A 14,444-nucleotide genomic window follows, 5' to 3' on the forward strand; every position below is an offset into this window, starting at 1 on the left:
TTAAATCGTTGTACAAAAATCTCACTCAAGGCCAAATGCAGTTTTGTGGTCACCAACGCCAACTATGGGAAGCGGGCGGGGGACACTCTGGCCAGGCAATCGCAGGGTACATGGAAACAAACAACCATTCAGACTCACTCATACATGGGGACAATTTAGAGAAGGGGTGGGCAATTAATTCCACCAAGGGCCACAGAGGTTGCAGGTTTTTGTTCCAACCCATAAGAGCAGAAAATATTGCCAGACCAAAACATCAAGGACTGGACTATCCACCTCTTATTTAGAGGGTTCAATCAGCATGATTTTGGGATGTGGGAGGAAACAGGAGTGCACTGAGAAAACCCCACAGGTTGGCTGATTGAATACTTTAAATTGTGCTTAGGTATGAGTGAGAGTCTGAATGGCTGGCAACCAGTTCAGGCTGTCCCCCTGCCTATTGCCAACAGATGGCTGGGATAGGCTTCAGCGCCCTTGCGACCATTGTGAGGAAAAGTGGACTGAAAAATGAATGAATCAGACTATTTTTCTTTCTTTTTTGTTTCATTACTATTACTCCATCGTATGTATTAACCTTTATGAGTCATAAATTATGTTTTCTGGAGTAGCGTATTTTCTTGCATATAAGCCGTCTCCTTAAATTTGAGATAAAATCATTAAATTTGAGAATGTATTGCTTATAAGATGACCCCTGATTTTCAACTTTCACCTCGATATTTATGGTTTTAATATGGACTTTAAATGTGTTATTTTGAAAGGTTTTAAGAAAAATCATTGCACGTATATCTGAGATACAGTGAACCCTCGCTTATCGCGGTTAATAGGGACCGGGACACCCCCGCAGAAGGGTGAAACCGCAAAGTAGCCGGGCGCCATTAAAAAACGCTTATAGAAACGTATAACACGTGACCAAAACCATCACCAGGCTAATATGCTGTTCATTCAGGTGTTTTATTCCACATTAGAATGCAGGTGTTATGTTGGTGCATACAAACAAATCAAATATAGTATATCTACAGAGTAAAAAACTGCAAATGTAATAAATGTAAACTTTTATTCAGAAAACTCGGAAATTCAAAAACATCATAGCAGAGTCACTCGATCCTTGCATCATAGCAGTCACACGGTCCTTGTGGGCTTTGAAACCTGTCTTCTGAAGTTCGTCCTTGAAAAGAAATGTTCGGGACGGCATCCTCTTCCAGTAGAGTCCAGTTTCATCCATGTTGAAAACTTGCTCCGGGACATAGCCATTTTCTTCTATCATTCCCGGAAACACATCCTCAACATAGCGCCTCGCTGCTGCTCCGTCTGCAGAGGCTGCATCTCCATGCAGCGACACATTCCTTAGTCCGACTCGCCGCTTAAACCTCTCAAGCCAGCCCTTACTTCGGATTAAGTTTCCGTCCAGGCCGATTTGCTTCGCCATACAATCACGGATCCATATAACCAGTGCATGGAGAGTGTTTGGGAGGCATCACGAAGGGCTTCACCAAACTTTTACGCTTAACTTGGCGAGAAGCGTACTGTATAGCACGAGATAGGCGTGGACTGAGAATGGGCATCCGTGGTGAATGGGCCAATGGGGAGTCGAGTATATTCAGTGAGCATTCAGCTGGCCAATCAGCTTGCATTTATGCCCGTGATGCGGAAGTGACGCGGCCGTGATGCGGAAGTGGCGCGGCCGTGATGCGGAAGTGACGCGGCCGTGATGCGGAAGTGACGCGGCCGTGGTGCGGAAGTGACGCGGCTGTGATGCGGAAGTGACGCGGCCGTGACGTGGCCGTGATCCCCCATGATGCTTTACGCATACGCGCATTTTTTGTGTTTTAAAATTTATAAAATGATGAAATTACTAATTCTCATTGAATATTTTGTTTCCACACCCTGGAGGAGGATGTAATTTATAATTTTAATTTAATATCTTAAATTTTTTTTTTCCTGAAAAAAATCAGCGAAGCTCTGCAGGCGCAATAAGTGGAACGCGAAGTAGCGAGGGATCACTGTACTGTATGAATCCAAAGGATCGTCTGCTGGATTGCACATCCTGAAAGGGTGTTACTTGCACGTGGACAAATTAAAAAAGGAAGTTATTATAGGAGGGGGTAATGGAAAAGCAATGTATTCATTCACATATGCATTTCCAGAAAAATAATATTGGAACAAAAAAAATATGGATACATGCAGAAAAAAACAGTTTTATACTAATTATTTCAGTAATGGTTGTTTTCTTACTGTAAAACAGAAAATAACCAATAAATAGTACATGTTAATTTAGTGACATCTACTGGTGAAAAGGAGTATAGCAATACTGTAAGTCTTGTGCCCATATAAGCCATGCCCTTCAGTCATCATTTTATTTAGTTACAAATACGGCTTATACGTGAGAAAATATTTCTTTAAATATTAAGCCATTTTTTACATAAATATCCCTTTTACCCGTATAGGATTACTTTGAATGGGAGCCTACAGGCCCCAAAACACCCTGGAGGCCATGAGGGTAGACGTAGACCTTGAAACAACCAGTGTGAAAAACTACACTGCCAGTGGACCATTTTTGTGGATTTTTTGTAGACACGTGAATACTTTTTAAATGCTTTGTCATTGCACTGAAACCAAATAGATTTTTTTTGTAGAATGCGACCTCAATACTTTACAATTGCTGTCTTTTTTTTTTTTAAATATGAACATGTTTTAAAGTGAAGCTCCAGAACATCCTATGCATTTTTTTAATAGAAATGTACTGTTACAATGCCACATTTAGAATGCAAAGGCTATTGCAAATGAAAAATAAAGCTGCTGTCATTATTCTTTTATACTTCATTGTTATTTCTTCTTTTTGACCTTGTATCTACAATGCCGTGTGGTCGTTTTCTGTTTTGGAGGGTTTTTGGAAAACTGATCTGGCTCTGATCATGTCATCAATCCAAAACAAAAGTTGAAAAAAGATTGCCAGTCTTCTTTGGCGTGGCATTTTCCTCGCCTTTCTTCTTTGAATTGAGCGGGTGGTCCCTGCCCTTCGCTTGGAAGGTTCATCGTGCATTTTGACATTTTATGAAGATTTTTGGATTTCGGATACCGCAATGCACTGTAGCCGAAAAGTAGCGAAGAGGCAAGGGATGAATGTACTGCTTCAATTACGAAAAATCCAAGTTATGAAACAAGTTCTGCAACCAATAAATGTTGTAAGTAGAGGTTCCATTGTATGTAGCATTCATGCTGTATTAGTGCAGTTACTTTTACAGCTGACACAGGGGAAGGGTGTGGTCTAAGCACGGGCAGCGAACACGGGTATGGTGCCCGAGAATCAACAGGCAGGCAATAATTTGTCTTTTTTTTAAAGATAAAATTATTAGAGATAAGACAAGTCATAAAAATGGGAGGCGTTAATACAAATGAAGGAGGTGGAGTGCAAAAGGTGTAGTGCACATTTTAACCAATAGGTGTAAGTTAAATTCTATTCTAGCAACTTGTAATACATCATAGTGAAAAGGGTGCAAGACTAAATATAAGAATACAAATATATTTCACAACCTGCACTTATAATTTAAAAAAAAAACATACAAATTTGTCAGGGCAGCTTTTTCGTTTTTCCCACCCAGCAGTGTATTCATTTTTCCACAGAACCTTTAAACATCAAATTCATTTACAATTGAACACGCACCACAAGAAAAACAAGATCCAATTATAACTTACTAGCAGAAGAGCCTGACGTTGCCACCGCTTCAGTGCACACTGACATTATTTCTTTCACGCTGACCTAAAAGCTATGTGGGGTGGGAAAATTTTGAAGGTTTATTGTAAGCTTTTTTTGAAAAGCCAAAACCTTAAAACTAGTCATACGTCTCTAAATGGCCAGATTCAAAACCCTGCCAAGTTTCGTTGAAATCGAGCAGACTTTTTGGTCGCAACCAGAGCGTATTGGTTTTAAGATTTTATTGATTTTCTTTGCTGTTGAGAGACCCATAATCTTGAAACTCCAGATTAACACTTATGACTATTATGCAAATGTGTGTGAAATTTGGTGTTTCAGAAATCCGATTTTTTCGATCACTGATATTTATCGGGGGTTCTTTGACACAAAACCTGTCCCATGTCACTCCCAGACACTTAAAGTATAACTGTCAACTTTTATCAAAAACGGTTCAGCCGTATTAGTTTAGAGAGCTAAAACAGATACATACACCCCCCGCCCCCTCCTCACACACACACACACACACACACACACACACACACACACACACACACACACACACACACACACACACACACACACACACACACAAAGATGCATTCATATAATATTATCGATTAAGATGTATTTTATTTCACAAACACAGAATCACAGTTTTTAACTTTCCATTCTACACACAATATAAAAAATGAGACCAAAAGCTTAATTAAAAACAAAATCAATTGAAGTTGGCCACACAGAAAAGGCTGCATATGGATGGAATGACAGGAAAAAGCAAGGATACAGTCAATAATTCATTAAATACAGTGTATAACGTTTCTGATTCGGGGTCAACAATTTTCAACATAAAAGTAATCGCTGAAAAATATGCAGTGTATTTGATATTTACATGAATTAAAAATCCTTCAAATGCATAGAACCATTTATTGTAAACTTGACTCATTTCCAGTGTAACCTTGCTGAATACATACTGCCCAATCAGATAAAAACATTTTTGAAACTCTTACTGCCATAATGCCTGAAATTACATATACAGTTGTGGTGAAGTTTACATACACATGTGAAGAATATAATGTCATGGCTTTCTTGAGTTTCCAGTTATTTCTACAACTCTGATTTTTCTCTGATAGAGTGATTGGAACAGATACTTCTTCGTCACAAAAAAACATTCATGAAGTTTGGTTCTTTTATGACTTTATTATAGGTAAACAGAAAAAAAGTGATCAAATCTGCTGGGTTGAAAATATACATACAGCAGTGCTAGTATTCAATTAGCTTTTGGTAGCCATCCACAAGCGTCTGGTTGAATATTTGACCACTCTTGACAGAATTGGTGCAGTTCAGTCTGATTAATAAAATATAAAAAAAATAACTGGAATCTCAAGAGAGCCATGACATTATGTTCTTCACAAGTGTATTTAACCTTTTGACCGCAACTGTAAAATATTAACATAAAAAGCACCGAGAAAATAACCAAATACGTCACCGTTTTAATATTATTAAAAAAAAAGTATGATATGGAAATGGCGGCCCAGCGGCTCAAGTGGTTAGCACAAATACAGGTAGGTCCCCCTGCGTGGAGTTTGCATGTTCTGCTAGGGCCTGCGTGGGTTTTCCTCCCACGTTCCAAAAACATACTGATTGGCCACTTTGAATTGCCCCTAGGTATGGGTGTAAGAGTGAATGGTTGTCCATCTCTTCTTGCCCCTGCGATCGGCTGGCCATCAATTCATTTAATTAATCTTACACTGCTTATGTAATTTGTTTAGGAATTTCACATTTTTAAGCTGTATTTTTTAAGTTTGAATTTTCTTAAAGTTTTTTCAAGAGTTTTTTCATCATTTCTTATTTTTAGGTATTATATAATTCTGTATTGAGTTGAATTGAATGCTTTGTAGTATGATGTATGTACATACAGTAATCACTTGATTATCGCAGTTAATGTAGACCAGACATGGCCGCGATAAACGAAACACCGAGTAAGGTCAACGCTATTTAATTTTTTAAAATTTCAGTGCTGAGTTCTTGTTCCAGTAGCAAGCGGAGGACAGGGGAGTGGCTTCCACTTGTGAGTTTCAGCGTGGATTTTCACATTTTATGAATTTACCAATAAACTAAAAACGAAACAGAAATTCCCCCCCAAAAAAAATCTTTGTATTGAAACCACAAAAATTGAAACCACGATTTTTGAGGGATAACTGTATATGTGTATGTGTCCATGTGCGTGTGTATGCAAGACTTAATCGTAAATTCAGGCATCAAGGGGTTACATTTGTTTTCATTAAAACACACACATGCCGTTAGTAATTAAACATCTATACTTGCTTACTTTCACATCGAGTAAAACTCGTATGAAAAAAAACCCGTGGGCTGCTTGAGGGCATTTGATACAGTCTGCCATCAATTATAATAATTAAAAAAAACTTTAAAAATAAATAAATAAATAAAACACACCGATGGCATTTGGCACTAGTGCTGTTGCTACACAATTCTAAAACATTTTAAAAGTAGGAGTAAAAAGGGAATTTAAAAATCTGAAAAAATAACATTCCGAAATTTTTTTTCATATCACACTAGTAGAAGAAAGGATGCAATCTTGACTGAAGGAAAAAACCTTGTGGTTACTATAACAATGTATAACCCATCACTCTAACATCACCCTAATGCATTATTTTTGTCTACCAATAAAAAAACCTTTGAAACATGCTTTTCTTACCTAACTATTCTATATTTCTTTGGCCTGTATATGGCATTGATACATACAACAAGGAAGAGAGTGTGCAATAAATTCACAAATTAGGTGTTGTTATTATTGGGCCAGAGGAACTAAGCGAGGTTATTAACATTGAGACTAGGACGGCTAGCAGCCAGCCACACTTAATTAAAATGGATTGGACGCCCACTACTGACATACTAACTTCACAGTAGAATGATGAAAGTAGCCACATGCTTTGTCTATCATCGTCAATACCACTTAAAGAAATAAATAAAAATCTAGATACACAAAATAAACATCTTGATATGTCACCTGTGAGGTGGGATGGATGGTATCAGCAAAAAAAAAATTGCTCAATATCACATATCTCGACAGATTTGTGAAATATTTGGGAAGAAAATGCTTATGTCTGTAGGAGGAAAATATTTTGAGTTCACCTTATTAAAAATGGGAGCAAAAACAAACATGTATTCATTTATGTTGAGCGTAATTAATGTTTTTTTCTCCAATTAGTCCCTGAGAATATTGTTGTGCGTCCATGATGGGAGACAGTCCTGTAGAAATAGTAACAATGTGGACTAATAAAATACTCCTAACGTGGGGGTCTTAAACTGATGTGTCTCACGACTTTTGCACATTTAGAGAATAAGCAAAACCTCCTTACAAAAATTAAATAAATTGTAGATAAGCTATTTTATACAGACTCCTTATGTGATTGGTTGCAATGAACTAAATTGACTATCGGTGAATATAAAAAAAAAAAAAAAAAGTTTGTGGGCTGACATACAGTGGTACCTTCAAATTGGAACTTGCAGAGTGAAAATATGAACTAACTTTCGCTACAAAAGGATTAGGCATCTACAAGTGATGAACTCAATAATATTCACAGCAGAAATATGTTTGGATTCCACATGATTGGATGTCGATCATCATCTTGGGATGGCGTTACAAGTGATCCGTTTTGTTAGTGGTGTGCATTGCTGGCGGCCATGTTGTGTAGTGATCAGCAGTTGAGAACTAGATCTAAAAAAGTATATATTGTGCAGCATCGCCATTTTATTTCTTAGTTACTCCCAAGGACGTCCTTTTAGTGCCGTATCAGCATTCACAGGATCAGTGCAACACAACTATATTTTTTCCATAACATGAAAAAAGACCACTGTATTTTTAGATGTCGATACAATGAAGTACCGGGTTTACTCGCAAATAAGCCGCCCCGTGTATAAGCCACGTACTTAAAATTGCCTTGAAATCATTGAATTTTCAGATTCACAATTTTCACCCCATATTAATGGTTTTAAGAGAGAAAAGGGAAAATCTGAAGAAAAATCATCGCAAATGGTATTTCTGAGATACTCTATGAATCAAAAGCACATTATGAGAGTCAATATCATAAAGAATTAATTAATCCAGTAATGGTTGTTTTCTCAGTGCAAAACAGAAAATAATGAACAAATAGTAAATATTACTTTGCTGATATCTGGTGAAAAAGCAAGTCTTGCGCACATAAGGCACACCCTGTATTCAGTCAATTTTTTTTTGTTACAAATACGGCTTATATGCGAGAAATACAGGTTTTTCACTTTCTTGTATTTATGTTGAAATCTAAATCGTGAAAATGTAGAATCAAGCATTTGGACCTTTTGAGGTACCACTGTAGTTCGAGCTATGGATAAAAACACCACTTAAAATTTCTTGAGGAGAATAGCCTCAAGTGGGTATAATTCTAAAAAATGTAAATACCAATAAAAGGAGTGCTCCTCCATTCTACCACTACTACCCGTCCACACGTTCCAGGCCGTCAATGACCCGACTCAGACGGATGTTGAGAAGGCGGATCTGGGTCTCCAGGTGGTCTATTTTCTCCTCCAGCGAGCCGGCGCCACGTCGCCAGTACACACCCACCAGGCCGGTCAGGAAATACAGCCCCATGATAATGCACAGCGGCGGCACGGCGCGCTCAGTGTCGCCTTCAAACTTCTGCAGCACGTACAGGCAGGCTAAGACCAGCATAAGAACACGCGCCAGCCAGAAGAAGCGTCCAAAGATGACGTGTACCACGTAGAAAATGGCGTCCAAGAACACAGAGAGAACCCACAGGGCCGCCAGGACACCAGCCACCAGTGGCAGGGCACGTGTTGGGTTGCCGCTCAGGGACGCCGGGCTGAAGTAGTGGGTGAGGTTGGATGCTGCGCATATGAGGGAAGCGTCGATTTAACGTGAGTAACTGGGTTTCAGGCAAGTTCAATGTACAGATAAACTAAATTCCATGATTCTAATATCTATTTTGGCAATAAAAATAAGTAAGGCCGGATGATAAAAAAAAATGGAACTCTTTTGATCTGTCTTAAAAAAATGGTTATGGGTGGGTTTAAAATGCCAGGTTTCTGGCCCGTTCCTAACATTATAAATCAGTTGGTTTAACATTTTAGCAAAGACCAACACAACAATGCCTTTAAAATGCATATTTCTTAAAACCCAAAATGCACTAGAACCCAATGGGGACGTTATTCGAGATACTGAAAAATGGAGATGCTTTATGCCTAATCTGAAGAGATTGACATCATTTTGGGAGAGAAATAAGTAAAATTATGCAAATTAAATCAGTATATTATTTTTACAGCAAATATCTCATAAAAATAACAAACAAATGTAAATGAACTTGAATTTCGATGCAGACACTCAAAAATAAGTTTAATGTGTACAGTGATCCCTCGCTACTTCGCGCTTCAGCTATCGCGTGCGCAGAGCTTTGCGGATTCTTTTGGGGAAAATAAAAATAAAAATGAAAGATATTAAATTAAAATTATAAATGACATCATCTTACAAGGAGTGGAAACAAAATATTCAATAAGAGTTAGTAATTGCATCAAACAAAAGGCCAAAGAAATGGTCAATAACATGGTGAGAGTTCAGGAATCGCATTGATGACGTCATGGCTGTTTACATGCGCATCTTCACCGCCCAAAAAAAACAACGTTCAACAACTCCCAATAACGATGTTTCTTACGTGCAAAAAAACTGCAGAAGATCCTCCATCGGACTACTATGATGTTTTTGCTTGGTGGTGCTTTTGTGCACGTGTTATACGTTTTTTTAAGCATTTTTGAAGGGGCACGCCTACTTCGCGTAAAAGCAGCTATTGCGGGGGTCCCGGTCTCCATTAACCGCGATAACCGAGGGAACACTGTATGTATATATCTATATCTATGTGTATGTGTATGTGTGTGTACATACACACACACACACACACACACACATATATATGTATACTTTTTTGTGAATGATTAATTTGAGCTTTTTTTCCCTCTAGTATTGCTGAGACCTAAACTATATATTGCTTGGGCCAAATACGAGGAGCTGTAGACTTACAGTCAATGCCCATCACATCAAGGAGATCAGCCCAAATCTTCCAGACCGTGTCGAGCAGGGAGTCCACTCCGTGAACGAAGCGCTCTATTGCTTTAGAAAAAAACTGGAACAGAACAAAATTTACAAGTAAATATCACGGTTTGAGTGAACTGTATTAATAACACCTTTAGCGCTATCCCATGTGAAGCCATTCATTATTAAATGGAACATTTTCATCCTACCTGTCACCAGTGTTCGACCAGACTTTTCAGGGCGGACGTCTGGTCTGTGATAATTGACAGCTATTTTCTCAAATTCATTCATCTTCTTTGCCACATTTACACTCATGACGAACACTTGCGGTGTACCTTGAATTGGTTTCCAGCCAAAGGCACAAAGAAAAAGACAAGCATTGGTGCGCACGCACACACATGCACACCCACACGCACCCACACGCACACACATGCACACCCACACGCACATGCATAGGGAAATTTTTGATTGTCCATGCATCATTAAGAAAGGGCAGTCAACTCTGAAGCTAGCAAGCCTGTGACAACTGGGCAAAAGGTTTGTCCGCCACTTTCAGTTCGCTAATTACGGGCGCTACCCCTGGCTCATGGGCTCCGAGGAACACTGCAAATTGTATTGCTTGGAGTGCTTGTTATTTGCCACCGATCGACATGGTGTTTGGAGCAACACTGGATTTCCAAATTTGACTTGTTTAACTAAAGCACCAATGAGACACCAGAGCTCTGCTGGACACTTATAAGCAACAGTGCTCTCCAAAACTTTTGGAGAAACCAGAGTAGAGTTACAATTCAATGAGCAAGTGCGCTGGGAAATGGAGCGCCACAACGAAAAGGTCAAGAAAAATAGGGAAATTTTAAAAAGTTTGAAAGACTCCGTATTTTCTTAGGGCAAGCAGGAACTTTCATTTCAGGGACACGATGAAAGTACTGCATCCGCAAACAAAGGAAATGATGAGGAACTTCTTTCTCTCATTGGTGAGAAAAACACGGATTTACCACCTGTCCACTAATAGTGTTTAGTGGCACGTCGGGGCAAAATACAAAACGACCTGATCACTGCTATTTCTGAAGTGATGGATAAAGAGATAAGAAGGGAAATAAAAAAAAATAGAATTTGTCTCTGTAATGGCGGACGAGACGACAGACGCGAGTAATGCAGCACAGCTCGGACTGGTTCTGCGTTACTACACGGGCAAGGTGTCAAGCAGCGGTTCGTCAGATTTGAAAATGTTACCAGTGGGAAGCGAGCCGATGACATTGCAGGTCTCATCATTCAATTTTTGGTGGAAAATGAATGTCTGGGTAAAGTTGTGGCTCAGTGTTATGACGGTGCAGCGGTCATGTCTTCTGGATTAAATGGGGTGCAGGCTAAAGTTAAGGAGAGAGCATCGTTAGCTTTATTCATACATTGCCATGCCGATCGGCTTAATTAAGTACTGACTCATGGGGCCTCAAAGCCTAAAGAATGCAAAAATGCAGTGCGGGTGCTCCAAGCGCAGGAAGAGGTCAAGCGCAAGATTCTCGCGCACACTACCAACAACTTCACGACAGGATTCTGGACATTATTTGCCAGACGCGGACCAGATTTCAAGACCACGAAAGACTGATATTTATCTCCCTCCTCGAATCGCAGATGTTTCGGGAATACCAGGAAACTTTCCCACATGAAGCCTTCTCCACCTTAACGCAGACCCACGGAACACTTTTCGATCTGCCTCGGCTAAGAACAGAACTGATTCAATGTATGCCATGAATGATTTTGCAGGAAAATCTCCCACTGATCTTCTTGACTTCCTCCAACTGAAAAATCTGAGTTAGAACATGGGGCAGCTGTACACATTAGTGCAGTGCTTCTCAATTATTTTCTGTTAGGCCCCCCCCTAGCAAGAAGAAAACTATTCGCGCCCCCCCCCCACTTCCCACCGTGACTATAAATAAAATCATTTTATAAAAGTGTTATAGGTACAACATGTGAAATGTTGCACTCTCACAAACATGACAGAAGTAACAATGAGAGCGCCACTGCCAGCTACTGTTGTGGATGCGCAATTACACTTTATACTAGTACGGCCAAATAAAATCCTGTTCCCCAGGGTTACACGCGCCCCCCCCAGGTATCGCACCGCGCTCCCCCAGGGGGGCGCGCCCCATTATTTGAGAAGCACTGCATTAGTGTGTTTGAGAGTGACCATCCCCGTGTCCACTGCTTCTTTCGAACGGACATTTTCAGCCCTAAATAGAATCAAAACTTATATAGAAATACAATAGGAGACTTGACTTTTAGCATTAGCTTTCATGGCGATAGAAAATAACTTCTTGATGGTCCTGAACCGCACGTGTAAATTGTACGACAAAGTAATTGAAATATTCTTGAGGAAAGAAAGGAGGATGGATTTTGTGTATAAATGAAAAACATTTTTGTTGAATAAAATGTGTCAATTTTCTGAAATAATATTTAAATTTTTGAGTTTATATTGATTCTTTTCACGTGTCGCAGCTGTAGCTGCAGGAAAGGTTTTATAGACATAAAATACTTATTGAGGGTTGGATTGATGCACACGTAACGTAGCACTACTGTAGGCCCAGGTGTGAATTGCACGGCGCGCCAGTGGTGTAATGTAAACTTATTTTTAAGTTTGTGTGTAGAATATAATCTAAGTTAATTTAAATAAATTTAAAGTTATTGTTACGAGTGTGTTCGTCAAGTCTCTCTCCTAGCTCTCTCAACACCCCCCCCCCCACTCCGTTACCTGTCTGTACTGAGTTATGTCACATTTTTGTATTGAAGATCAAAACCACTAGATAGGTCTTTGTTACTTTGTGAGTAGGTGGTGATTTAAAAACAATAAAAATATGTTTTTCCAGTGTAATATCCTGATTTGGGTGTTTTGTCAGAGGGTAAGAGCAAATAAATTTGTATTTAGTTAATTTCTATGGGAAAATTGATTTGAGATACGGGTAAATTGACACACAAGGAACACATTCAGCTCGTACCTCGAGGTATTACTGTGAATTACAGTTTCCCCTAGTATTGCCAGATTGGGTGGGTCCCGCCCAATTACAGTATTTTCAAAAATGGGGCTTCCCTATTGAAATAGTCGAATTTACAATGTAATTGGGTCGGATTCTTTCTGATTTGGCAACCCTGTTCTTGGTCGAATCAAGTTATCAATTTCCACCTGTACATCGTTGCTTACGAAGCACCTCTGCCTCTTACCACACATTTAAACTTTAGCTTTGATTTTTAAATGATTTAATATGGTGTTTTACGACGACGACTACGGTGATTCATTCTGTTCTGCAGCGCAGCCCACCGGAAGTATCTTTATTTTAGCCGTGCATGTTAATCTTCAAGAGAGCGTGACGTCACGTTTTAAAAATATGATTACACATGCGGGCAAGTGTAATGGTTCCGAAAAGCATAAACGACACGCGGTGTCTGTTTTATCATAACCAGATCCGTCTGGCAATAAAATTTGGCTTTCTAATTTTCAAAATGGCATCCTCTTAAAGGAGGATCCCCCAACCGAATCATTATCTACTCGAGCGCATCCCAGAGATAATTGCTGCAGCCTAGTCCACCCCGCACGTTCACCTTGTAGACTCCACGGATGTTTTCCTCTCCGAAAACATTGCTCAGCGTTTGGTAGACGCCGTTGGCCGCCCGTCGGAAGCTGTTTTGGCTGCTGGTCCTGCTTCTGGCCGCTTGGGCCGCCGACAGCACGCAAGCGGAAAGCATCAGGAACAGCAAGACACGCGTAGTCACTTTCATGATCCCCGTAGTTGTTTGTTGGTTTAAATTTACGGGATGTGTTAAAGATTCACAAAAGACGGCGTTTTCTGCTGTAATGTGAGTCAAAGCGTTGAGGGGGTGGCGTTGACGAGAGGAGCGCGCGGTGCGTTCAAGTTACCACGTAAAATTAACGTACTTCATTCACTTGGGGTTGGGACCTCGGGACTAGAAATAAACCCAACACCCATACCTGAGTTCGGTGACTTTTTTGGAAACTATACCCAATACTCAGATGTTTTTTTAAAATTATTTTTTTTATATATTTTTTACTGTATTGCAATAGATCGATGCGTAGAGCAAATTGGATCATGATTGGGATATTTCCGTTAGCAATTGTGTCATTGAAGGCGTCATGAAAAGTTGTTAAAATGTGTCAGTGCTGCTCTCTGCTGAGCATATATAGTACTATACGTAGTATATATTACTAATATTAGTGAAAATGAAAATCAGACATAGGCATTGTCGTCATCATTGACTTGACAAAAAGCCTAGTAGTCATCATACCCTCAGCAGCGTATGACGAAATTGTATAGTGCTTCTCCACAAGTTCGTCTTCCCAGGCCAGACACATTTATGACATTTATTTATGACATATTCATACTTGTTAGCTCTCCGCCTTGAGCGCCATTTTCCGGCGACTACAAGTTGCCTCACCGATGCAGGTGCTCTCTCTGCTCACTCAAAGGGGCAGGGTCAGAAAATCTGCTCCAAGGCTTTCACAATCAGTTCTGCGGGGTCTGCTGCATTAAACAAGCGTCGATAAGACTTCGAGTTGGCAACGCCACAATGCCTTGTCGCAAGCGTAGGGATACGTCATTGCCTTCTCGCTGGCGTAGGTATAAGTCAGCGCTTTCACCAACTTTG

At 39.8% G+C, this 14,444-nt stretch overlaps 2 protein-coding genes across 5 annotated transcripts in view; one reads left to right on the forward strand and one right to left on the reverse strand.

Annotated features, from left to right (window-relative positions):
* wdr31 (WD repeat domain 31) overlaps positions 1 to 9,918 on the forward strand; it is a 29,715-nt gene extending 19,797 nt beyond the window's left edge. For 3 of the 4 annotated variants that reach the window (XM_077714472.1, XM_077714471.1, XM_077714469.1), the window contains one exon: positions 2,442 to 2,812. The gene's annotated coding sequence lies outside the window, so the exon portion shown is untranslated. Of the gene's footprint in view, positions 1 to 2,441; positions 2,813 to 9,717 lie in introns of those variants that run through there. The other variant, XM_077714470.1, reaches the window with a different exon arrangement.
* On the reverse strand, positions 4,299 to 13,700 carry bri3bp (bri3 binding protein). The gene is made up of 3 exons (XM_077714473.1): positions 13,383 to 13,700; positions 9,777 to 9,879; positions 4,299 to 8,593 (listed from the first exon to the last, which is right to left on the reverse strand). The coding sequence occupies exons 1-3, from the start codon at positions 13,557 to 13,559 to the stop codon at positions 8,181 to 8,183; spliced, it is 693 nt and encodes a 230-aa protein (XP_077570599.1). The 5' UTR covers positions 13,560 to 13,700; the 3' UTR covers positions 4,299 to 8,180.
* Between the last annotated feature and the right edge of the window lie 744 nt (positions 13,701 to 14,444).

The sequence above is a fragment of the Stigmatopora nigra genome, chromosome 4, assembly GCF_051989575.1.
Source record: "Stigmatopora nigra isolate UIUO_SnigA chromosome 4, RoL_Snig_1.1, whole genome shotgun sequence".
NCBI classification, from domain to species: Eukaryota; Metazoa; Chordata; class Actinopteri; order Syngnathiformes; family Syngnathidae; genus Stigmatopora; species Stigmatopora nigra.

Bases quoted from the DNA above. Each gene is read 5' to 3' on its own strand.
- bri3bp (XM_077714473.1), bottom strand. From the start codon at position 13,559: ATGAAAGTGACTACGCGTGTCTTGCTGTTCCTGATGCTTTCCGCTTGC. The intron at 9,880-13,382 runs GTGAACGTGCGG...GTTCTGTTCCAG, and splicing joins ACATCCGTGGAGTCTACAAG to TTTTTTTCTAAAGCAATAGA. The intron at 8,594-9,776 runs GTAAGTCTACAG...TCATATGCGCAG, and splicing joins TGATGTGATGGGCATTGACT to CATCCAACCTCACCCACTAC.